At 32.1% G+C, this 27,411-nt stretch overlaps 1 protein-coding gene across 2 annotated transcripts; it reads left to right on the forward strand.

Annotated features, from left to right (window-relative positions):
- Positions 1-5,322: 5,322 nt before the first annotated feature.
- Positions 5,323-26,129, forward strand: ca (claret). 2 transcript variants are annotated; one of them, XM_065516461.1, is made up of 17 exons: positions 5,323-6,290; positions 6,355-6,800; positions 12,828-13,582; positions 13,649-14,435; positions 19,821-20,446; positions 20,509-20,819; positions 20,899-21,462; positions 21,527-21,684; positions 21,755-21,888; positions 21,955-22,315; positions 22,372-22,487; positions 22,553-22,722; positions 22,788-22,869; positions 22,924-23,217; positions 23,381-24,055; positions 24,115-24,351; positions 24,416-26,129. In XM_065516461.1, the coding sequence occupies exons 2-17, from the start codon at positions 6,539-6,541 to the stop codon at positions 25,706-25,708; spliced, it is 6,825 nt and encodes a 2,274-aa protein (XP_065372533.1). In that variant the 5' UTR covers positions 5,323-6,290; positions 6,355-6,538; the 3' UTR covers positions 25,709-26,129. The 2 variants fall into 2 exon arrangements, with proteins under 2 accessions (XP_065372533.1, XP_065372532.1); XM_065516460.1 differs by having other exon boundaries at positions 5,324-6,290; positions 21,743-21,888.
- The last annotated feature ends 1,282 nt before the right edge of the window (positions 26,130-27,411 follow it).

Below are 27,411 nucleotides of genomic sequence, written 5' to 3' on the forward strand. Positions count from 1 at the left end.
TATACAATAGGAACCTGTCACTTTAAGATTGTTTTTTTTGGACTAGGAAGTGTAAAATTAACATCTTTTATATAATCTACTAGCTAAAACCCGGTGTGCTTCGCTACCTGTACCGTAAAGATTTACAATATATTTAGTCTATCTAAAATTAGTTTCTGTTCATGTGAAAAACATGGATTTTCTAGATTTACTCCGCAAACTTCCAAAGACTGACGTTGAGCTTTATCAATTATCATTGCAAATACTAAGCAAATAGGAAACTGCAATCGAATAAAATCAAATGGCATTTCTGAAGTTATAATTCGATCGCTCTGATTAGATTGTTCATTAATTGCCTTACTGTAAGTCGAGTGCCATTACAAATACGCAAACAATCATACAAACAAACACACATTGACTTTTATATATTGTTACGAAATTGTACTTGAATTCAAATACAACGATTTTAAGGGCTGATTTAAAAGTAGCATAATGCTTTCAAATAACAGTGCTGTTATTGCAAACTGTAACATATCTGTGGGCATTATTAAATAAAAGCTTTCAGTTGACCATTGATCGTAAGTTGGCAACGCTGTTTGAATTCGAATATTCAGTTAAAGAACATTGTAGAAAGTACACCACAGATGGCGTATGATCTAGAATATTCGAACTTTGACTGTTAAAGAGCAATATAGAGTGCAGATGGCAGTGTTATAAATAGTGGCAGAGGTTGCAGTCGTGAGTGAGTTTATCAGAGACGCTTTTCGAATAAACATCAACTAAGTGCCTTAAAGTGTGTTGTGTTTTTCAAGTAAATTCGTGTACATTGTGGATTGTGTCTGTATTTCTGAGAATTTGTAGACGTGTATAAGAAACATTGAGTGGCTATTTAATTCTGTGGTTGTTGTACATTTTAAATAAATAAAGAGTTGTTACAATTTTTAAACTACTAAACGGCTTTTATTTGCAATCAAAAGTATCCGGTTTATTTAAAGGAAATAAACTAACGTTTTAAAAAGGTTAAAACGTGACAATATATAAGGGTTTAAAATGTATACAAATTTTAACATTTACTTAATATTGTTGGTAGACCGCGCATTGATAGCTGCTATAGCTTTCGCTATATACAGTGAGCCGCAAAAGTGAGTATACACCAAAAATTATTGGATATTTTTTAAGATAATGAAAATTCTAAAATTTATCCATGATAAAAATTTTAAAGTTTCGGTTTGATAGAGATTGGCTTGAATAATATCTTTGGTTGTGAAAAATATAGATTTAAGTCGGACTATAATGATTTTCATGATCTTAAAAAATCAAAAAATTCGCTGCTGTTTACTCACTTTTGAGGCTCACTGTATAATTTGTCATTATATCTATGGAAGGTACCACGCCCACTTTTGCTAGTTTGCCCATTTTTGGCCTAAGTATGTAATTCATACAAAGTTTCATTGCTTTACATATCAAAATTATTGACATAGATATGATTTTTAGTTTGTATGGGATGTGCCACGCCCACTATTGATATTCCGCCCATTCTTGTCCTAAATATTAATATTGATGGCAGAATAACCGTACAATATATCTTATTGTTTCCCATATATAAATTTTTTTTTAATTATCATCATATGGGAGGTGCCACGCCCTCTGTGGCTACTACTCCCATTTTTGCCGCAAATATTTAAACAAACAGTGGAACTGCTCATGCAAAATTTGAGGACTATAGCCATTATAGTTTCCTAAATATTTGATTTTTAAAATTAACTTTGTATGGGAGGTACCACGCCCACTTAAAATTTCAAAACAAAAAGTAGCCTATAGCTCCTTCCAGACATACATAAATATACTGTAAAAATTTATATAAGTTTTCAACAAATCGCTTTAAAATTCATTGATAATTTGTCAACTTTTGACCCCAATTCTAAAAATTAACTGATATTTTCTTTTTTCACAAGTCAGGAAAATTTGACACCTTTAGATAGTCTGTAAAAGGTCTCGCCATATGTAGGAAATATGTACTTCAATCTATCTGATCTCCTTAATATATCGGAACGAATCCATTACAATTTTATACACTGCACAATGGTGTTGACAATAATGGTTCTATAAATTCAGCATAATCAGTATTTAAATGGATAAACAAAAATCAAAAGACACAGATCAGTCTGAACTTATTGTTTATTAATGTTTGGTTGGCTACCGATCCGAAATGACTAAAAGGCAATCTTAACTCTAATTATACCCTTCAACATTAGTGGCAAGTGCTAATTCCATTTTATTTTGTAAAAATTTCAAAATTATTATGTAAATCATAAATGTTTTAATTAAATATTTAATTTATTATCACCTCGACTTTCAGATATGAAACAGAAAATGTTACAAGTCCCAAAAAAGAACCATCCATAACTCAATATTTTCGCAAAAAAACCGAGATTTGGAAGAAAACCCGGATTTTCGGTTAACCGGTTTATAAACACTACATCCACCTTAAAATATACCAATCTCTCAAAACTAAAATTCAGTAGAAATTATTAGAAAATTTTGTATTTGAGCACATGAATGATTCAATTGTGAAATAATTGAAAACAGTTCAATATGTGATAAATATTTGAATTGAAACTGTTTGGGAAATAGTTTTTTCTGTATAGTAAGAGAGCTATATTGGCTGTGCCAAATCATTATATCTTCATTTCAAAATTAAATTTTTTTTTATTTTTTAGTGAATAATTTTATTTTTTAAAATTTTTTAATTTATTAGTGAAACAAATTGTATGAAAAAAAATTCTTTTTTTTTTGGTGATAAAAAAATTCGAGTTGAAAAATATTATTCCCGATTTTGACCCATTGTAAGTCAGACTTACTATGGCTTACATACGGCGTTGCAAAGGTCTTCGAAATATCTATCATTATATATCCGTATTAAGTATCTATATTAATGACATAGTAATCCAGATAGTGATAAAAAATAGGTCAAAAATGCATGTTTTCCTGGTCGATTTTATCGATTTTAAATTGCAACCGAATCGGGTATATAGCGGATATATTGATGTATGAATCATGTATGTAAGTTATTTGGGGGCTACGGAAAGTTGATTTCAATATACAGACGACGTGGCTAAATCGACTTCGCTATTTGTGACGATCCAGAATATACTTTGTGTAGAAATTACAAATGAAAAATGTAGAAATTAAAAACGGATTGACAAACTTATATTGACACTCTTGGTAAAGGACATAAAAATCGATTTTTCACAAAAAAATTTCTTTCACAAAACTTTTTCTGAAGGTTGGCTAAAGATACCGATATAATCGTAATTACCGTTAATGCCATTCAATAATTTATTTTATTGAAATCAACGCAATTTAAAATATAATATAATACCTTTTCAACTTCTTATACAAGTTACCGCTAAAATAAGGTTACCGAAATACGCCAAAATGCCATTACCGATAAAATATTCCAAATTAGCGTTAACTTTTCGTATCGGTATCCAACTTTCCTTTTTGTACCATGTATTACCTCGCCTCAAAATCATTATTAACTTAGTCGGTCCTAGGATGAACACTATTGAAACTGAATAGAATTGATCTCACAAATGTCAAATACATACATATATTGATTTCCATAAAATATACAGCACAATTGAATTAACAATTAGCTCAGTTGTGTTTTACATAATTAAACATAAATTTCAGTAAGCATTGTTTGTCAAGATCAGTCCATTACTACCCGTTCGTGCTCGAAACCATCCATGAAGTGGAAACTATTTTTTATAAGCCAATTTAAACTAAAGATTATGAATAAATTATGAATAAACTAGACTTAGTGATTGATTATTTTCATACAAAATCCAGATTCCTCATCTGAAAACCTGTTACTACAGGACAGAATGATCTCTTGGGTAATGAATTACAAAAGCCTTATAACAATTTAGAATTCACAACACCAAACTAAGTTACCGGTACATGGCTAACTATAATCATGTGTTTTCGGCACAAATGAGACTCATTTACCAAAATATATTCGGGCAAAATAATATAATGATCGGGAAACTAATCCGAATACCAAACAAACACTTGCAAGCAGCCTTATATTGAAAACTTAAATGTTACTTTTAGAAATTTACGCACAAAACAAATTAGCAGCTCTTATAGAGCATCGTAGAAATCTGTGGCCAATGACCCTACTACATAAATGCCAATTCTTATAACAGCATTAGCCGGAATGTGTAATCTGCTCAAAAATTATTTTGTAAATGTAATGAAATTAAAAGAAACTTATAAAAACTTAATATTTGGCGCTTACCTTTTAGCATAAAGTAAAAGATTCCCCTTGCCAGTCAACAATTTGTTAAAAAATGCACTATCACTTTGTTTACAAACACACACAGCACAGACAATCCATTTTTGATAGAAATTCATAGTTTAGCACACACTTTTTATTTTTATTGTCTTCTCATTAAGTTTTGTGGATTATAAATAACTAAATCATTTTAATAACAATTTACACACTAATATTTTTTAATGAATTACATTTTGTTTTGTTGACATTCTGGTAAATGTAAAGAGGAAACAAATTTAAAAGTACCGTTATCAAATCTAAAGAGTACCATACTTCTCTTAGTTCCTTTTAATTTAGTGCTTTTTAGCTTAAATACGTGATAAATACAACACTGTATTTCTTTTCTTTTTATGTTCTTTGTTTTCTATTCTTAAGTGCTGCCAAGTTACAAAAATGACAATTGGAATTGTGCCAATTCAGTCATCTGGTAAATTTTATTGGATTTTCTTTATTTTGATTTTCTGCTAAGAACTATTTAAGAAAAAATAGAAATTTTATATAAAATAAAAGTGAAACAATTAAAAATTTGTTGTTTTTATGTTTAAGAATATGCCACCATCAAGTGTATAGTGAAATTTGTGCAATTATAACAAAAAAATGTGAAAATAATAGAAAAGTAAAAAAGAAATTTACCTAAAAAAAAATAGCAAAGCAACCCCAGTATACACATGAACAACATACATATAGAAAATCTAACTTGACATTTACGATAAACCCCATCAAAGAGGAAACAAATTAAAAAAGTATCGTTATAAAGCCTACAGAATACCAGACTTTTTCTTATATATTAGTGATTTTATACGATAATATACGCAAAAAATGCAACACTGTATTTGTTTTCTCTTTGTCTTGTGTTTCTGACATAAAAGTGCTGCCAAGTGACGAACTGACATTTGAAATTTTCTTTATTTTTATTTCTCGCAAACTTTCCACGATTGGAACGGCAGCGCAAAAAATATCTGCTTGTCAAGCAGCCAATGTAAATTCCTATAAGCGCTTGAAGTTATCTGATTACCGAGGAAAAGACATTTTATCAAGCGCATAAGGATTACATGTGTTTGTGTGAAGTAACTGCTTGAAGTTGTTTTCTGTCGCAGAGTTTGTTTTTTGAGGAAAACAAACACAAAGCAAAATTACATTTGTTTTGACATGCAAAAAATACATTGTGTCATATCCTACGACTAACAACAAATAAAAATATGTATTTAAATTAAGAAAATAAATAAAATATTTGAATTAAATTACCTTTAAGGTAATTTAATTTACCAAGTGATTTCAACTATAAAAATTAAATTAGTTTTTTTGTTAAGAAAAATAGACGTACGTGATAAAATCAAGTGGATACCATGAAGTGCTAGTTGAACTTCAATCGTAGCTATCTTACACTTCCACATGAGTTCCAATCGTAGATCTTAATGAAGTCCAAATTGAACTCTATTATCCATCTATTATAGGAGCAGCAATTAAAAAACATTTTAGTGTAACAATAAAAAGGGGGTGGTGTATTTTGAAAAAAAGACCCAACGACAACAACAGCCCAAAAGGAAGAACAAGAACATTACGTGAGTGCGCAGCCAAAAAAAAATAAATATAAAAATTAAATAAAAAAAGTAAAGTGTTGGAAAAAAATAAACGGGGGGCAACTAAACGACGGACTGCTGCTTTCTACAATTTGCCACAAGAAGACCGTGTACAAAACACTATTCGTAGTACAATCAACTATTTTCAACACACAGAGCAGAATTGCAATACAAAAAGTATAAAAATTCAAGGGAAAAAACAAAAACCAAATAACACACACAAACCTACACACGACACGGCCGACAATTATTGAATTTTTTTGTCTTCTTCGATTCTATTTTACTTCCTTATTCAAAAAAATTTAATACTCCCAGGTGTTTTTAAGTGAAAAATTTCGGTGGCGGCATTAAAATTTATTAATGAACTAGAAAATAAGCAAAACTAAACCGTGAGTATTAAATGAAATAAATATAATTGTATGGCGTAAAGTTTTACAAACAATTTTCGTTTAGCTTTTGAACGTGTAAAGAAAATTTTCTATTCACCGAAGAAAAACTAGACCGCACCCTTCACTTTACTCCCCCCACTTATTGCAGCAATTTATATGAGAATTTTCTTGGGATATTTTGGTTTAAACAAGGATTATTGAGTTCCTTTTTGGAGCTTTGCTAGCCGGCGTCACGTTACGTAGACGTTATGACTTCGCCTCTTTATTATCTGGACATTTTTGAATTGCGACCATTGATTACGAATTTCAATTGCAAGTTATCGACCATTACGGAGTATGATTGTCACAAACAGCTGCTGTGCTTAGTGTCTGAGGACAATGACATTGTGCTGCGCTACACCAGTGAGGGTGGTCAAGAGGTGTTAAAATTAATCTCCTGGTTTCGTCGCACATCCCGTGTCATACATGATGTTTGTTTTGATCCATCGGGAACATGGCTGTTGGTTTTATGTAAGTATATAAAGTAAAATGTTGATATTAATGGGGAGACGATGGTGGCAATATTTGTTAGTTTAGGTTTATAAAATTGATAAACATAAGATATGGTTTATAAGAAACTTTATCGTTAGATTCTTGTCTTTAGAACAATTGCATTTTTTACCAAAACTTAACATACCTAGGCCCCATTAATTTGTATGTTAACCAAGGAGCATTTTTCTTTACCATGTTTCATTTCCATAAGGGAAATTCTAACCGAATTTGAGAAATTTCCAAATGACTTCTGAAATACACATCTGCTCAAAATAATAGATACACCAAAATTTATTTTTTAAAAACGAAAAAAAATAATGGTATATTGTAAAATTATAAAAAAAAATCAGTCGATTTTTATTTATAGTTAAAAGGAGAGTAAAAAACAAAAACAAAATATTTCATAATTAATAATAAATATTATAAAGTAAATTAAATTTCTTAAATTTCGAAAAATTTGGTGCTCATAATAATAGATACATTTTTAAAAATTCTTATTAAACAAAAGCTAATAAATTTTATCTTAAAAAAATTAGTTTATTATTAAAGTAAAGCTAGTATCCAGTATATCCACCTTTGTTTTGTAAAATTTTCTCCACTCTTCTGGGCATACTGGATATCAAGTTCTGACACTTCTCCAATGGAATCTCGTACCATATTTTTTGCGTTTTCTCCCATAAATCGTCTTTATTTTTGAAAACTTCCTTCGAAAGCCTTATCTTTAATTCACTCCACAAGTTTTCTATTGGGTTTAAATCAGGGGATTGGCTGGGCCAGCTTAAAACAGGTACGTTATTCTCCAAGAACCAGTTTTTAACTAATCTTGAACTATGTTTTGGGTCGTTGTCCTGCTGGAATGTCCATATTAATGGCATATTTTCCGATGCATATGGAACCATTACGTTTTCCAATATGTCTCTATACCCACTAGCATTCATGGTATCTTCTATTCGGAATATCGCACCAACACCATTCCATGAAAAGCAACCCCAAACCATTATGTTTCCCCCGCCATGTTTTACCGTCTTTTTTGTAAATTTAACGTGGAATTCTTTTCCTTTTGGTCGGCGTACATTTCTTTGGCAGTCGTTTCCAAACAAATTTATTTTTGTTTCGTCGCTCCATAAAATATTTCTCCATTTTTTTTCGCCTTCACACCCGGACAATTGTAAGTGCTCTTTAGCAAATTCTAATCTTGTCTTGATATTTTTTTGGCGCATTAGTGGCACTTTTCTGGCAATTCTTCCCGGCAATTTAGCTTGTAAAAGACGACGACGAACTGTTTGTGGACTGATTTCGTTACATAGCTCCGCAGAAATAGCTTTCGATGATATGAAAGGGTCTTTTTTAACCATAAGGACGATCCGCCTATCTGTTTCTGGACTGGTTTTCTTTGGTCTACCGCGAGTTTCTCTTTTTTGTTTTTTAGATAAAGCATTTTGGACAAAATGTAAAGATCTTCCTATGCTCTTTGCTATTTCCCGTAATGATTTTCCTTGATTTCTCATCGTTTGAACAATTTTTTTCTCATCTTCGGTACAATGATGATTTCGTCCCATTTTCTTCAAAAGAGTCCTATTTTTTATAAAATTGTTGCTAAAATTTAAATTATACTTACTGTTTCACGTAAATAGGAACAAAAAATTGCACAAAAAAAAAATTGTATATAAACAAATTACAAATTACTGATGTGTATCTATTTTTATGAGCAAATAATTTTTTGTAATTCAAATAAATTCGTTTTTAAAAATCAACATGAAAGCAAATAGTTGCCAGATTTTTGACTGACATGACATTGCCAGATAGAAATTTTAATAATATGATGTATTCTTAACGCTTGCGAGGAAATTTTCAATGTTACCGCCATTTAAATTTTTTCCAATTAGGTGTATCTATTATTTTGAGCAGATGTGTACATTGGATATAGAGTAGTAACTTGCTATTATTAAAAATGTCTAAACTATAAGTGGAATTTTTTGAAAAACAATTAGAAAATTCTAAAATATAATTTAAAATGATGTAGTTAGCATAAAATTGTTTACCGAAATCATGAACTATACATTGATAAAATATAGAGAAATAGGTATACAGTAAACGTAAGAATTTAAGTAAAATTTAAAGTATTAAATTCAGTACTTTTAAATATGTAGTGATGCTTTTCATAGAACAAATACTAAATCTTCTTATTCTTTATTTAACATCATCTTTTCAATAAAAATGTGTCAAGAGTGTCATTATTTTCACAGCAGGATGCCCAAGTAGTTGTTCTACTTGGTGCACATATTGATTAAATTAAAACACTTAGTAAAGTGTGCCTAAATGACCTAAAAACACTTTCTTTAGTAATGCAAAACTGTGTGCAGCTTTTAATTTCAAAAAATATTTATATATTACTTTATTTAAAATATTCTAGCGTAGTTTTTATTAACAGTTTATGAATAATTTGCAGGATTATTAATATGTTTTATAATAGCTGACTATTGACATGCAAATAAAAAAATTCCTGAACAATTTTTGTAAATTTTTATAGTTTATTATTATATTGACGAGGACAAGTACTAAAAAATCAGTTTCTAATATTTTTAGGTTAGAATAGGTTCAATAGTATTTGCTTTGTTGTAGCAGCAGTGATTGCTGAGTTTACAGCCCTTGGCAGAGTGAACTCGGGTCATTCCGGTGCGTAAAACCGGCTGTCTTGGGAATGTCAATAGTCTTTGTAGTAGCTCCCGCTTATAGTAGACCTCTTTGTGTTGTTCAATAGCCATCGTGTAACTATAGACTCTGGATAAGAATTGAACAAATTATATAAACCTCAATCTTTTTATTTTTATTTTAGCTTCATACCTATTCTATTTCACATTTTGTAACCACATCTTATTTTAAATTGTATTGCCTATCCCTACAAACAGCAGATGAGTTTATCATGTAGATGATGTCATTAAAGTTAAGTGAATTTGTCACCCTACCCCAGAGTTTTCAATTAGTTCATGTACTTGTTAAACTTATGAAGTAGGGGCAAACAAATTATAAATCAAAGAAGGATGTCTCTTTTAGTACATATTTCGTATCATGATGGGGCTAGACAGTAAGACTTTGTAACCTTATAGAATTGCTTGAAAAACACACACACAAATTGGAAATGTTACATTGTGAAAAATGTCCCCTATAGGAGTTTTATTTATTTAAGAAGGAGTGTTCTTTTCGCAAGTAATTTTTTTCCACAAAAGATTTCGATCGATTTATTTGTTTTATTGAGATAACATTGTTTACTTTGCAATTAAAGAATGTAAACGAAAACAAAATCGAATGTAAATATCAATGTCATTGTAAAATGTATTGGAAAACACTATAAATAAGCAGACAAACAAAGGACTTAGACATTTTCCTGGGTAGTAAAGTATATTGGAATAGAAACACCCAGGAAAGATTCACAAATGCACTCAGCGTCTCTATGTATCTGGCTTAGTGAAGCAGAAGATTACACGACGCCATTCATACAGTAATCACCAGGGCAACCAAAAATATGCAATATCATATTTTTTGCTGTGCGTCGTATAAACATATCAGTTAGTTATATATCCGTTTCAGACAATTTTAAGAATTTTGGCATCGATTTGTTAGTGCATATTTTGCTCTTTACTGCATATTTTAGCATATTTTGCGTTTTATAGCATATTTTTGCATATTTAACTCATAACTTCATATTTTTGTTGCATATTTTCTTGTATTTTTCATTATTTTATTTTCCTGATATAATTTTATTGTTTGTATTGTAATTTTTCATTTCTATATTTTACTATTTTGTTGAGGTCCAATGATAATTGGTCTAAGCTACTTAAATACAAAAATAGAGTACCCATAATCGACTTATCTTCATAGAATTTTCGTGCTTAGTTTCCATATATTTCAATTAAATTAAAAATATACACACACAAATATTAACAAATAGTAAAAATACGTAAAAAATTAAAAGAAAATTCCAACTTCATAACAAATTTTTGGATACATTTAAAAGAAGGAATTTAAGGCAACTTGAGACAGTTATGGTTGGGCATTAATAGTTTACCACTAATGTAAAATTGAATAAGTATTCAACAGATGTTCAGAATATTAAGATCCATCGAAAATTTCGCGTTCAAAACCCATTGATATATGTATTTACATAACTTGTAAAAAAAAGTTATTAAGAAATCATTAAAAATCAATATACGTGGATATCGAAACGATACAATGGAAAAGAAAGGAAGAAACATGGGAATTTTGAGTCCCAATGATAAAACTTGAATAAAAAGTTTTTTATATTTTTTTAATTGCTGTCATTAAACTATTGTAAGGCTTTTTTATAATTCTATTTAAATTTTAGAAGCCGTGTTCAGATATTAATCTGGATACATGATGAATGCTCCAAAATCCATTGCAATTTTTACCAAAAAATGACACAGGCTATTCATAGAGTTTTTGAAACATTATTTAAATGGTAAACAAGTTTTTAAAGCTTCATATAGAATAGAAACATTTCGAGAAATTGATTGGGTACATCCTCAGTAGGGATCCTATAAACATTGGGACACATAGATTGAGAAAGTAAAATATTATGCCACTAATTACCAAAAAAAAGTTTGAAGTATTAGGCAGTTTAAAAGATGAGACAAATCAATTGATTAAGATTGTCTAAGAAACTCGGAAATCTAAAACTAAAAAGATTTAGTTTAAAAATTTTAAAACTTAAGTATACACATAGTAATTTATTGCTAAATATAATAAAATGAATTGAATCAAACTATTTTCATGTAGTGCCAAATTCACTAAAATCGAAATTTAATCCTATAATAACCAATTTTAATTTATGAGCTCAATATTTTATTTACTTCATATATATTTTTTTAATGAAATTTTGAAATCAAACAATAACCAACTATTGTTAAGTGCATATTTTTTATATTTTAATAGCATGTTTTTCGTTTTTAAGTGCATATTTTATGCGCATAAAACACTTTTTTTAGAGCATATTTTTGGTTGCCCTGGTAATCACCCATTAGGTCATTCATGCAGTAATCAGTCATTAGGTCTGCGTATTGCATGAATGACCCCTCAATAGCCATCCCTATAGACTATTAGGGTTTGCAGTAGGTTTCTATAGTTGAAACAAAATGTGGAATTTTCGAACTTTAATTTTCGATTTTTAAATAGTCGACTTTTCGAACTATCGACTTTTTTTAATTTTTGAATAATTTAATTTTGGACTATTGATATTGATCAAAAATATATGGTTGTTAGATTTATTGAGGAGAAAATTGCATTTTTAAAAATTTTTACAACAAAATAAAAAATAAAAATATCGACTTTTTTTAGTTAGTCGACTTCTCGACTTTTTTGGGAGAACGTAACCGATTGTTCGATTTTTCTGAAAAAAATAGTTGGAATGAGGCACTTGAATGAAACCAACCAATAAAAGAGTTGAATCGACTGTCAAGGTCCATATTAGCGTTCTATAGTTGAAACAAAATGTCGACTATACGACTTTTGTAGATTTTCAAACTTTCGACTATTGTGCTAATATGAAAAGTTGATTTCTTTCGACTTTAATCCTATTTTAATAAAACCACATACCGTTGCTAGATTTATAGAATTTGAGAAAAACTAATTTTTTAACATTTTTATCACAAAAATTAAAAATAAAAAAATTTACTTTTATCGACTTTTCTCTTTTTTTTATATCGACATTTCCACTAAAAATGGAAAAAAATCGAAAAGTCGAAATTTTGTTTCCATTATAGAACCCTAAACCTCAGTCTATATGTCCCAGGCAAGATATGGCAGTAAATGTGAGGTATGAACAGACAAAGTTTGGGAATCTTTGTGGATTTAATAACGGTTATCTGTTCGATAAAAGAGGCAATGTCATTACTGATTTTTGTAGAATTTGCCAGAATGTCGAGGAGACTCTAAATTCAAAACATTCCATTAAATAAAAAGTAATTTCTTTAAAATCTTTTCTATTTTCAGGTTTCGACAACACTCTACACATAGTGCCCGCCCTAGCGGTCGTGGACAAAAACTTCTTAGAGAAAAATACCAACAACTCTGGCTATCCACAATCGCACTACAGTCTAACACAAGTAACTTCGTACATAATACCCTTTGTGGGTCCACATGAATGTCCCAATTCAAAAAAGTGTCCCAATCAATTGACCAGAAAAAGACATTCAGCTCTTAATACACTTAGAAATGAGGAGCGTGCTAAAGAAAAGCCAGCGAATAGTAATGAGCCAGAGGCTGAAGATAAAGATGAAAGTCATAATATTAAAATACTAGTAGAACAAGTAGAAAATCTCAATGTAAACGAAGAGAAAAATGAAGAAAACCAGCCACAGGAGAACGACGACGATGTAGTGGTAATGGTGGAGGCCGCTGCCATAGATGAGGGTAATATGGAAGTTTTTAGTCACGATGTACCTGCCGAAATGTTGGCAACTTCAAGTGCTCCCAATCAAGTGGACGATAAGACGGGCAACAGTCATTTGCCCTTAATGAGTATGTCATTTATGGCCTCCAACACCTGTCCCTATCCTCTGTCGGTGGTATGGTGGCGTACTTTAGAGGGCGTAAATCGTGCCGTTATTGGCTATTCGGATGGTTCAGTATGTTTTGTGGGTCTCAGTCCCAATTGTCCGTTTGTGGCCAGCACAGCGGTGGAAAGTGGTTCAGTGGTTAAATTGCTCATTTGTCGAGACAATACTTTTGACAGTGTCATGTTATTAGTAAGTTGTAAAATATAATTACGAAACTATTTTATTTTTTATTAATTTTTCTTTTGTTTATTTCAGATAACTTCATCTTTAAAACAACAATTCAAATTGCTGTTGGAACAAAAAGCCATTAAATATATCTACCCCGGCGAAATGTCACCCACAACCTCACAGCCCAAAGAAAACGATTGGCAAATTGTTATGCCTTTAAAGAATACTAGCAACTCTTCGGATCCTGCTTCAGAAAAATCTCAACCAGATGAGGATGTTTTTATGAGCGATGATAATATACTAACAACAACTACAACTAATATAGCAGTTGCTGATGTTACAGGTGATGGCACCTCCAACTTCTCTTTGGTCTCACAGACACTGCCTTCAGCACAAATACAGGTAGCAACTTCATCAGCAGTGGCTCAAAACAGGCCTGTACAACCACCACCAGCACCACTTGGTTACTCCTCTTCAGTAGCAGCCTCTTCATCGGCAGCAGCTGCAGCAACTACCGATACTGCTGCGGAAAATAATAATCCACAACAGCAACCTCCTCCACCCCCTTACTCAGTAGCAATAACACGACATTTGGACAATAAGGTAGCTGTAAGTACCACAGCTACAAGTGCAAAACAAACGGTAACCACTACAAATTCAGCGGTCCGTTTAAATCAGCAACAGCCTCCACAACAGCAGCAGACGCAACAACAGCAGGATAACAATTTAATTAACGATTTAGACGATGCAAATGGTCGAGCTGGCATATTACCAGCCGCCCGTGCTCGTCTGGCATCTTTAAAATCCTTGGGATCGAAAAAGTTAAATGCCATCAAAATGCGTCTGTCGGATAATCGTCAAAAAATTGAAGAATGTAAGTAAAGTTTTATTTATTTTTTAGGCTCTTGTTTCACCGGCTTATCGAACGAAAAAAATCAGCCAAATCGCTCCAGCTGTTGTCACGTGATGACATTACATAAATGGACCATTTCATTTTTATATATGTAGATGAAAACGACGCTAAATTAAAATTTTTGTCTTAAGGCAATTGTTTTATATATTTTACGAAATATGTATTGGCAAATGCTACAAGTTTTTCAAAAATATGTTTAAATGAGCTTTTGAAAATATATTTCATTAAAACCGGTTTTTCAAAAAACCGAAATGTTAAAGAAAACCGAAACCGGTCGAAAAATGATGAAAAAAAACCGGTTGACTCTCTTACAGTCAGATAATAGCTTTTATTTGAGACTTCTGAACCTTTAACGCGGCCTGATTATCAAGATAGAATGTAATATTATCATCCTACGTAAAGTATCCCAATAAAATAGATCTGAACTTTTCAAGGCTACCAGGGATTTCGCCTGATAAACACCACTAAAAAGTGCTCGTCACCACTTAGTAGCGAGTACCTTCAGACATTATCAAAACTCAATTCTCATTACATTCACAGAAAACTGTTATACTCAATACAATTTTCAATAGAAATGTTTATATGAAACTTTTATAATACTCTGTTATAAAGAAAACTGCGATAAATTTCATGTAAAACAAGTAAGAGAGCTATATTTGGCTTATCTTATATACCCTTCATCAAAAATTCGGTTCGAATATCTATGGCATTATATAGGTCGTTGGAACGGCCTTTAAAATGTCTGTCATTAGATATACATATTCCGTGCTTATATCTTAGCCATATATTGATTATTAATTATGTAAGTTTTTTGGGTGCTTCGGAAAGTTGATTTCAACAGACAAGCGGACAGACGGAAATGCCTATACCGACTCCGTTATGAAATTGCATTATCAATTTGAATATTCATCATGTTTCTAGAGGCACAAACGAGAAACTGTGAGGAGAACAGTTTGTGATTTGTAGAACTAGCAGAAACAAAATGTGATCTTATAACAGAAAAAACCCTCGTTAAACCCTAGTTCCTTTAAGAGTAATTAACCTGTCCAGCTATGAAAAAATCGTTAAGCCAAATTCTGAAATAGGTCAGTGCTCTACAGCAGAGGCAGTATTCAATTGGGATGAAAATCTGGAACCTGCCATATGTCCACCAAAGAACACTAGCTACTAGCGGAATATGTGGGGAAATGTGTAGAAGGATTACCGCCCTTCGTCTTCGCCTTAAAGAGTCAAAGCCAAGATAGAACGGTAATTGTAAAACATCAATTTGATTAGATACTGGAGATGCGAAGCCAATAAAGCAGGCGCCAAGAACATTAAAGCTACTAAAAGCTTTAGGTCAGTGATGTTAACCGTACGGTAATTACCGTATTGTACGGTAATTTAGACCTCCGTACGGTAGGCAGGTAATTTCTACATTTGTACGGTAATTTTAAAAAGTTTAAATTTTTAAAAATTATATCCCAAACGTTATATTTCCATAATTTGTCTACATATAATGTACATATTTCTCATTAAAATAATCATAAAACTTTGAGGATGATGATAACCAACTACCACTAGACAAAATATATCTACGCGGTAAAGTAATCGCAAGTCTTTCAAGTATTGATATTTCAACATACAAATTAGTATTAAAAACTGATCGTAATAAATCCCCAATTGTTCGATACCAATATTTCTATAATTCCTTTAGTTTTGCATTTCCCAGAAGCTGTTGAAATGGATGAATTTAAATAAATAGATACGGAATTTATATTATAAGGCAAATAAATGATGTTGATAAAAATGGCATTCTGCTGTTTTACAAACATGGTCCTATATTCAAAACCCACTATCTTTGATATTCACGAAAATTACTTTTTGATAGTAAAATGTTCAGTAAAACAGCCCTCATCTATGGTGTGAATTTCTTACAACATATTGTCTTTTGCAGTTTTATTTGCATTTTTGTTATTTCTCTATGTTAAACAATTATTTTTTTCCGAATGCAAAAGCCTCTATCTTTTCAAATAATTTTCAAATATTTTTTTGGAATAATTTCTTCTTACAATTCATGTTTTCCTACTAATTTTTGAATGCTGAACATGAAATTTAGATTTTTCAATCTTTTAAAAAAATTAATTATCATGAAAATATTTTACCATTTTGTTTTTGGAAAATATAATTTCCATGGCATAAAAATAAATGGTTAAAGTTGGAGTTTGCTTAAAAAGTGTCTACTTTTAAAGTTTTTTTTTATCTTATGTTGTATTATTAGCCGTTATCTTAAATAAATCACGTTAAAAACTGACAGATGGCAAAATCCTCTATCTTTTAATTTTTATATACACATTGAATATTTGGAGAAGAAAAACCCTCTAGCATACCGAATTTTAATAACTCAAGTAACACGCGACAAAAAACAGTTTTTTGGCTTTCCTGAAAAGTTGTTTTTTAAGATAGAGAGTTTTGAATATAGGCCCTCGATATATTGAATTATAAAAATAAACCTGTTTCAATAAGAAAATATTATTATTTTTGTACTAAACTTTGGATACGGTAATTTTACCTAAAAAACGGTAATTTTTTTAGGGCTGTACGGTAATCGAAATTAAAAAGTTAACATCACTGCTTTAGGTGATCATTGTGGAAATAGAACATTCTAGTTTTGTCTATTAGAAAATTCCAGAAAATATGTACTAGTAGTAACAGTGAATTGCAGAGTGAGTTTGTTAATCATAGGCACTGTTAAAGTTAACGACAACTGCATTACCAGTGTATTCATGTGAATTATTAATTGTGTTTTTAAAGTGTGTGTATATAAACCGAATGACTAATTAACCTATTGTTTTAATTTAAATAAATAACCACTAGGGTATTCATTCGACTAATGATCGTTCGATTAATCCAATAATTATTCGAACAATTTAAAAATGGCCATTTTCGAATAACGAATAATTCGAACAATTTTATTTAGAATAATCGAATTAAACGAATAAATGTTCATATATATTTAAATTTATTAAATTGCTTAAAATTTTTCATAACTCCAAATTTAAATAAGTAATAATGACTCACAAAAATTGTATTATTTCTGAAATTCGACGAATAACTAAAGACTGTAGATGAGTGTTCCGATAGCTTCTTCTATAAATATATAAATATTACTGCAAGAAGTTACAATTCTAAAAACAAATCTTTAAAAATGTTTAACTTAGGACTTGAACCAATGAAAATAAAAGGTGCGGAATAAAATATTTGTTATTTAGCTGGAAAAATATTAGAAGAATCGCAAATCCATCGAATGATAAACACAAATATTGCAAATTAACGTTTTGCTGCAAGAAATGCATGGAGTTCGTCTTATACATGATTTTGAACATCGTTGAACATCTTTGTCTAATATGTTAATAAACTTTTTGCGTATTTCTAAATGCGTAAATCATGCACTGTTTGACTTCAAATTAGCCACGTTCACTGACAATGATATCAAACTTTGGACAGATTTGTGTAATTCCCTAAGACAACTTGATTAAGCAAAAATTCGGAACCCTGATAGAACTTGAGGATATAATACAATTTTGTTATAAATAATTTAGATAAAGTGAATAATTAATTTACTAAAGAATTAGTTACTCATTTTAAAACCCGAATTAATGAACGACATAAAAAAGTTCTTAATACGTTTATATTGAACTTGAATTCAGGAGCATGTCCAATTAACTCAATTTGTTTAAAGCATAGCTCCAAAACGGAAACGGAGTTAATCTGATAAGAATATTTTTGATGAAAATTTAATGATGGACTTTGTTTTCGAATGTTTTTTAAACATTATCAATACTTGAATTGTTAACTTTAAAGTTATTTTTTGTTTTTCTTTAACAATAAAATATTTAAAAACCGACATCAAAACTTCATTATTTACCTTTTTAAAAAATAATTAAATTATTCGAATAATTCGATTAATTTTAAACGTGTGATCAAATTATTCGAACAAGTTAAAATCTCTTATTCGAATTATTCGTTTTATTCTAACAAGAGAAAAATCGAATAATTCGAATACCCTAATAACCACTCATCGCTTTTATTTTCAATTAAAAATATACGGTTTATTTAAAGGAAATAAACCACCGTTTTTAAAAGGTAACAATTGTTAATGTTTTTAACTGTTTTTACTTATACGAACAATTTAAAGTAAATAAAACTGTTGTACCGCCAAGAGTGCTCAATAAAATTAAAAAAAATGTCCATAGCAAACTGTTATACTCCATAAAATCTGTGAAAACTGTTATACTTCGAATAAATTTCTATTGGTATCTGTTATACTCTAATCGAATACATATATTAAACTGTTATACTTTTAAAAATTGTCTGTAGAAAACTTTTCTGTACCAAAAAGTTTCACAATTTGTTAAATGCGAAAATATTTACACTTCTAAGTTAAAAATTTATTGCAATTTGTATACCTTCACAAATTTAAAAATACACCTGATATAGTTTCTTTGCAGTCACTGCCTTCAACAGCTCTACGATTAAAATTTAAGTCTTTAATACAGCGTATGGGTATGAATGATTATTTTGTTTTATATACAATTATTCAGTCTTAAATGCAGTATGCTAGAATAATTTGTAATGGCTTTATACTTAATGTAAACATGTAAATATTGTAAACATATTAGTTAAACTTGATTTAATAAGCAGTTAAATAAAAAAGGAGTAATTATTTTAAGAATACTTGAAATTTGTTTGTTTCGGGATGTAAATGAGTTCCAGTATCTTGAAGTATATTAACAATTTGGCGTAATTTAATAGATATAACACATAGAATAGTACAAGTCTATAGGGCTGTTATTTCACATATATCCATAAATATGTAATTTAGATGCAAACTTAATACAGTCCCAAATTAAAAGCACTACACCAATTCCAAATGTTGTTGCTACTACACCAACCAGTAAATTTCCTTATCTTAAAAGTATTTTTTTTTTATTTTATTTTTCTATTTTTCTTTCTTTCAAAACCGAAAAAAAACCTAAATTAAGATTTAAAATGTTTTATGAATTTTTTATATAGAATGAGAACAAAATTTGGTGAGTTTTTTGCAAACAAAAAACAAAAAAAAAATAAAAATCGTTAGAGAATTGAAATTTAAAGCATCTCATTCCAAAAACAAAAATAAGCTAAACTTGTAGTTAGATTTAGCTCTACATAAATTAAAAAGAAATGATAGTTTAAAAACAGCCACTTTAAATAAATAAGATAAAGCATAAACACATTTTGTTAAAAGTTAATTAAAATAAAAATCATTTAAAGGAAATTATTTCAAAATTTTGTTTAAATTGTTTAAAATTGTCTTTATTATAGATATGCCGGACAACTCTCTGGGTTCCTCATTTGCCATTGTGGACTCACCCTCCTTGACACCGGAATTGCTGGCCAATTCTGTTGGTTCCTTTTATACCATACAAAACTTACGCAGTACTTATTTGCTGAGTGCTCTACACAGTCAATCGAACAGTTTTACGGTCCACAGCATAGACATACACTTGAAACCGTTATTTCTCTATAAAATCCCTCCCGATTGTGTGGATATTTTGATAAGTTCTAATATTTTGTACTCCATACAATATGTCGATTACTACAATGATTCGGCGGCGGGGAGTAGTAGTGGTTTGCAGAAAGATTGTGAAGTGTTGGTAAATCAGAATACGGAAAAAGAAAATCGTGATATGGACATAGAGAAACAAGAAAAATATGCCGAAGTTCCCAAAACCTCAAATGATCTCAGCAATAGTGGGAATGTTGATGTTGACAGTGACATAAAAATTTTGCCTGATTCTGCTCAAGCCGAGAGTCCTGCAGATACCAGTGCCGCTTCCACCAACACTACAGAACAATTTAGTCGTGACTGTTTGTCACCCAGTAATTCTATAAATGCTGTTGGTGTTATAAGCAGTGCTATGGCTTCTTTACGTACCGGCAATGAAGATGTTAGTTATTTTGTTTATTTTTGCACTGACTTTATATTAATTTTCCTCTTTTTTTTAAATAGAGATTCAACTCGTCCTCTCAGCTGGGTTTGTTTCGTTTCGAAAATGAAACCGTTTTAAGTCTATATCAAATGGCCACTTACCGTCCAGCTTTAACCGCCAACGAAGTCATATCAAAAGATGAAAAAACCAAAGCATTCGAACACAAGGACATCAAATCACCCATGGACTATGTGAAGTTCTATGAAACGGCCGATGTTCAGGAGGAATATTCTTTAAGGCAAATGGAAATAATGCAACATGAATTTCCCAAAATCAATTATGATCCCTGCTATGTGGTGACCAATAAAAATGTCTATTATATACAACTCAAGTAAGTTTACTTCCCAATCAAAATTCCTTTTCGTATAGAAAATATTTGAGATTTTAATTCCCCGTGTTTCTAATTTCAGAAAAGAGCCCTTTGCCATTTTCCTCGACTCAGCGCTGGCCGGAGAGTGGACGCAATGTCGGGATTTTTGCAATACTTTCGATCTCACCTACGAGGCTTGCATTGAATTTGCTGGTGATTATCTATTGCGCCGTAAGAAGGTCACACAAGCTTTGCTCACTTATAATACGGCACGCATTAAACCCATACGTACGGCACTTAAATTGGCCATGTTTGGCCAGACCACAGCTTTAATGCATCTTTGTGCCATGGCTTTAAAGCTAAGTCATGTTCTTAATTCGAAATATTTTTGTCATCCCATCATAAAGACACTCTTGCCCGACATCACCTACAGACACTCGGAAGATGTGCGCACCATATTGCCGGCCACACCAGCGGAATATGCTCCTGAAGGTAAGGGGCTGAATGTGAATGAGGGTCTGCCCTGTGGTGATTATACCTATGGCGTGGATCAGTCCTTGAGTCAATTGCAAATGTCACCATCTTCGCAGTTTCATTTGGCTAATTTGCTGCTTATAACATTGGCGGAGAAGGCTGTCAATGACAAGAACTATATACCTCTATGGTAAAGAAGAGTTGAAGAGTTTAAGTAGGGTGAAGAAAGTATTTTACTAAATTTATTATTTTAGGAATTTCCTGGTTACCAATGGCAAATATCATACCAATATGACGAGCATAGTTTTATGTCAAAGCGGTTTGTTTTCGGCCGCTCTTTTGCTGGCCAAGGTACGCGGTGTTTGTATTGATACCTTTTTGGCTTTAAATAGTGTAGTAGGCCAGGAATTTGGTAAATGCTTTAAATGTCCATCCTTTTAAAATAGAATTGACAACTATTTTGTTCTTAGGTTGGTACACAGAGCTCAATGTGTGTCTTTACAATTTAAGTGAATCTATGTTTACGGAGACCATAACATATTTGCCCAGCATAGCTGTGGATTATTTTACCTTCATACAGGAGAAATTACCACAAATCCGGCCAAGTGTTTTGAAGGTATTTTTGTAATTAAACAAAAGACATACGAACGAATTTGTTTTAAAATTGAATTTCTGTTTAAAGCGTTTGGAACAACAACTAAATCCCTTTTCGGCAACATTAAGACCCATTGTCTCGCACACCTCATCCTCATCTCAATCGAATGACAATAATACCTATTTGTTGGAATTTTGTAAAAATCTCATTGAAACCTATTTGGCTGTACTCATACACTTGGAATCTCAGCGCTCAAAATGTGATCGGGTATTGAATGCCCTCAATACGTTTCGTTTAACTTATGAAGACAATCAATTTGCCATCGAAACCTCGCGTTTTAAACCAATATCGGCCGGCTGTGCCCACTGCGCCTGTGTGGTAGATGGTGTAGCCTACTTTTGGGGCTCTAATGGTGTGCCTTGCAATTATAGTGTTAATAAATCTTCGGGTAAGCTTTAAACATATTATGAGCTTCTTAAAACTATATTGCTGTTTTATGTGCAGATACTCCCGAACCTCCTTATGCGGTAAAAAGTTTAGATTTATTGTCCCAGCTAAATTTAGAAGTACATGCAGTTAAATGTGGACGTCAGCATACCTTAGTGCTTACAAATAATGGAGTAAGTTTTGTAATTATTTCTGATCTATGTATCTCTAACCTCCTCTATCTCTGGTTTTTATTTAGCTGTATACTTTGGGCAATAATAATTTATGTCAATTGGGTATAGGCAAACAAATGCAAATGACTTTGCAACCCATGCTAGTTAAACAGTTTGATGGTAAAAATATAACCATACTTGAGGCTGGACAATATCATAATGCAGTGGTAGCTGATGGTTTACTTTACACTTGGGGGTATGTTTACAAGCTCAAAATAAAATACAACAATGTTTATAATAAACCAATGATTTTTATTACAGCTGGGGTGTTTACGGTCAATTGGGCCATGGCAATACAGAAAATGTGGCCGAGCCAAAATTACTTTCATTTCTGAAATATAAGGTAAGTCTAGTTAATTATTTAAAATGATCATATAATTTAAAACAATCGTTTTAGAAAGTGCTGCAAGTTGCTATGGGCCATGCCCATAGCTTGGTGTTGTGTGAAGGCTCCTTACCAAATACCACCGAATTGTATGTATTCGGTTCAAACCATTTTGGCCAACTAGGTTTGGGTTCATCAAAAAGCGAGGGATCTTTAGATAACAGTAGCAATATTAGCAGTGGCAGTAGTAATAGACCACCAGATGATGAAATGAATTGTGCTGGCCAAGTAAAATACCTATTACCTCAAAGACTCGAAATTGGCACAGCGAGAATAAGACTGATTCATACAAAATTCTTTACAAATGTAAGTATTAATTTCGAATTTAACTAATAATGTAATCTACATTGTTATAGAAAACTTCAACATCCCCACAAAAAAACAGCAATCTCTTATTGTTCTCAATATAAAATTCAAATTGTATTTTAATACTCAACGCTTTTCTTATCCAATTTACATACACTCACAGATAGTCGTAGATGAGAATGAACGTATGTACACTTGGGGCTCATCACCACAAGCTTTGCGTTTGGCCAATCAAATCAAGAGAAGAGCTAATGCCAAACAAAAAATTGAAGAACACCAGCGACGTGAAATGAGTCGACGTTTCGAGGCTACCATTATTGCGGCGCCCGCCACTTCCACTAGCACAATTGATGGAGAATCTTCAACTAACGATTCGCCGGCGAAAACAAAAGATATTGTGCCTACAGTAACTATTACCTCACCAGGTTTGGATGTAATAAAAGCCAACGATGAGGATGGTGTAACAAGTAATGCTAAAGACGAAATTACGTCTGGTGTGGCGGCAATGGTTCCAGTTGATGATACTTTACCTTTAGACGAAAACGTTATTGCCACCGAAGATGCTGCCACAGCAAATATCAATATAGAAATTTTAGATGATGCAGTAGTAGGTGATGTGCCCGTATTAAAAACTACCAATGTAGCAGCAGCAGCCGCAGAAGTAGATAAAGTAGAAAATAAATTTGCAGAAATGACAGCACCAACAACATCTAACACAAATGTACCTGCCGCTCCACCACCGTCTGTACAACAGCCACCTACAGTGGAAATAGATCCTTGTGAGCACATGTCACCACATTTAGTTGATACCTCCGAAGTAGCGGGACAAATATTACAGGTATATAGTTGGATTAAAGTGGGTTAATTAAAGAGTTTCTTAATATTCTGTGTTCTTAGGTTTCTAGTGGCCTTTTCCACTTTGCTTTGATCTCCTCTTCATGCACTTTGTATACATGGGGCAAAAACTTGGAACATCAATTGGGTACCGAAGATAAAGAACGTCGAGCAGTTAGTAAACCTTCGCCTTTGGACAATATCGATCGTCCCATGTATGTGGACTGTGGTGCAGATTTTACTCTAGTCATGACAACTGATTTTGTTGTTAAAGCTTTTGGTGGCAATTCCAATGGACAGGTAAATACAATTATGAAGTGAGGTTTATGTTAAATTCATTAAAACGTTGTTATTTACATTTTAGTGCGGTCGTGATTTGGGAGCCTGTATTGACAAAATGAAGCAACGTGTTGTTTGTCTACCCACCACCAAACGTTTAATGCGTTTCGAGAGCCAGTGTATAGAGATACCAGTAGAAATCAATTTGCCACGACCCCGCATACGTTTGGATACAGAACCGATACGTTATCTAAAGACCATACCACGTTACAAATATTACTTCCTACAAGAGGCTGACATTGATTTCGAACAATTTGGTGACCTAAACGATAGACCCTCGCCGAACGAATACAAATCAACCACACAAGCCGACAGTTCGGCAAATATAGTGACGGGCCAGGAATCCGATGATATGCTTTCCTCTCTCGAAAATCTAAGTCAAAATGATGCCTCCTCGTTGCAGTTGTCGCTGACCACACCGCTACTGGCGGACAACATACTGGATCAAAATCAACTGCCGACCACCAACAGTTCGTATGAGTGTACGCCCGATGAACAAAGCTATGCCCGATTACCGAATGTAGATAATGATAATGGCAGTTTAACCGATGACAATGGCCATAATAACAATGGTGTAGATTTGCTGCAGCAAAATGCAACGGCACCAGCAGTCCCCACTGCTGCAGAAGGCATTACCACAAATAATGGCACCCTATATAATGGGGAGATAACAGCGGAAGACAGTGAAGAACTGCAAAACCTCTGCAATTACATACACTATTGTCTGTACATATTCCATGGCCTGTATAGTCCCGATAAAGTAAGAGAGTTTTCCAAAAATCGTCTAGAATATCGCATACGTACGTTAATGTTAAATTTCAAATACGTTGATGCCTTCACTTTGTGCCTGCAGAGCACAAAAAGTTCTCTGTGTGCTTTGAAAATATTTGAGTACTTTTCAAAAGACACCGGCTATGTGCCGCTAAGACGAGCCGATCTAAGATTTCTTATTTACTATTTGCTCAGTCATTTCATCAATCATCAATACGAATTGGCCGAATGTGAGCGTTTCTTTTTGTCCGATTTAGACTATTATCTGTTGGAGCTGGCCTATGTGCTGTATTTTAACAATAACAACACCGATCTGGAACAGAATCTCAATGAGAAATTTAAGACTCTTATAGCAAGAACCGAAGGTGAAACTAATTCAAATTTCTATCAACAACAGCAGCAACAGTTGCAAGCCGAAGAGGATCACCAGCATCAACAGCATCATGCTACACATAAGTTAGAGGACACCGATGTGATATTCGAAATGTTGAGTGTTAAATTCAAAACGATTGTTTGTCAACGTTTGCTTAAGTTTTGTAACTCTTAAAATTGTTTTTTTTTGTTTGTTTGTTTTTCAAATAGTATAAAAAAACATTTTTTATCTAATATTTTGCGCTTGTTGTAAATTTGTTTTATTTTTATATTTATAACTTTTTGCCTATGAAATTGTTTTATTTTTTTTTACTTTTCTTAATTTTAAAATGCTTGTAAATTTGTATTCGTCATCTCTATTGTTTTTTCTCTTTATTTTTTGCTTAATTATTAGTGATATTTCATTTTTATTACATACATACATGCATACATACATATACTATACATATACTTATATATATTTAATATTTTTTGTTTTTAGTTTTATTTCTTAAATAATTGATCAAAAAGAAAATCATTGTTTGTAAGTAGTAAAGAGATGTGGCCGTTATAGCAACTATCTCAAGTAAATTATTGAACAAAGATTTAAAAAATAAGTTTGTTTTCATTTATTTTTTCTGTTCTTCTTATTTTTAAAGAAATGTGTTAATGCTTTAAAAAATTGGAAAGTCATATATAGATTTTTAAAACGTGAAGAATTCTGGATCCGAATTAACGCAATCGTAATTGAAATAATAAAATCACGATACATTTAACAGGATGATTTTATTTTTCCTGTTTTTTGTTAAACGAAATCTAAATAGAACTTTAAAACTGTGTTCAAACGTTAGTATTAGTTCATATTAGGAATAATTCCGAAAACAAGTATCAATATTGACAAATTTTCAATTTTGCAATATAGGAAAAAATCTTTTTTATGTATTTCGATAAATTTTAAAAATAAAATTCTCCAAATTATAGCAGTAATTTTTAATATTCATAATTAAAAAGAAAATTTAAATAATATTTTGAAATTTATATAATCTACGAGGGTGGGTTAATAAGTCCGTGACTTTTTGAATCTCCCGGCTTTTAACTGAAAGGGTAACACTGCTGCTGTCAACATGCATCTGTATATGGTAATCTGGTAAATGGTTAACACAACGAAATCCAGAATTACACATAACCTGCAGTTATTACCAACGAATTCATCAGCAGCTCTCTTCACCACCTGGACGAAGGAGGTAAAACTCAACTTAGCCATCATGTTCGACGGCGTACAAATTCCGACAGTGAACCACATGAAAATCTTGGGTGGCACACGCCACTGCAATCACTCATAAACTGCGAAATAGGAACGAGGTTCTCAAGGCGCTAGCCAGCAGCACAAAGAAACCTTGCTAGCTACTACAAGACGATTGGTCAGTCAGTGGTCAACTATGCTGCTGCAGTGTGATCGCCTGCGTTGAGTGATAGTTCAGTGGAGAAATTTTTAAAGCTGTCAAGCTCAGAACACTACCTTCACGAGGAAACTAAGCTTCTACCGGTCAAGGAATGCAACGTCATGTTACCTAAGTATATAAGAGGAGAGCATACAGCGGAATGTACAGATTCCATTTTATCGCAGTTCATATATGACGGCATTGAACGACAATAATAGAGAAGCCATCAATTCCGCGGTTGTAGGTTACTGTACTTGGAGGTCACCCAACACCGATGGTAGACGTCGAGAAGATTCTGCAGCGTAAAACAAGAGTCGTTCTGGCACAACCAAGGTCAGGATGGAGCAACAGGTCCCGCATATACCGTGCCGTCATAAAGTTATGCCCAGCATGTGGTCAGGGTCGGGCCTTTTCGGAAATGCATCACTGCGCTGCATTTGATGCGCATCTGTGATTA

This window comes from Calliphora vicina, chromosome 1 (genome assembly GCF_958450345.1).
Source record: "Calliphora vicina chromosome 1, idCalVici1.1, whole genome shotgun sequence".
NCBI classification, from domain to species: Eukaryota; Metazoa; Arthropoda; class Insecta; order Diptera; family Calliphoridae; genus Calliphora; species Calliphora vicina.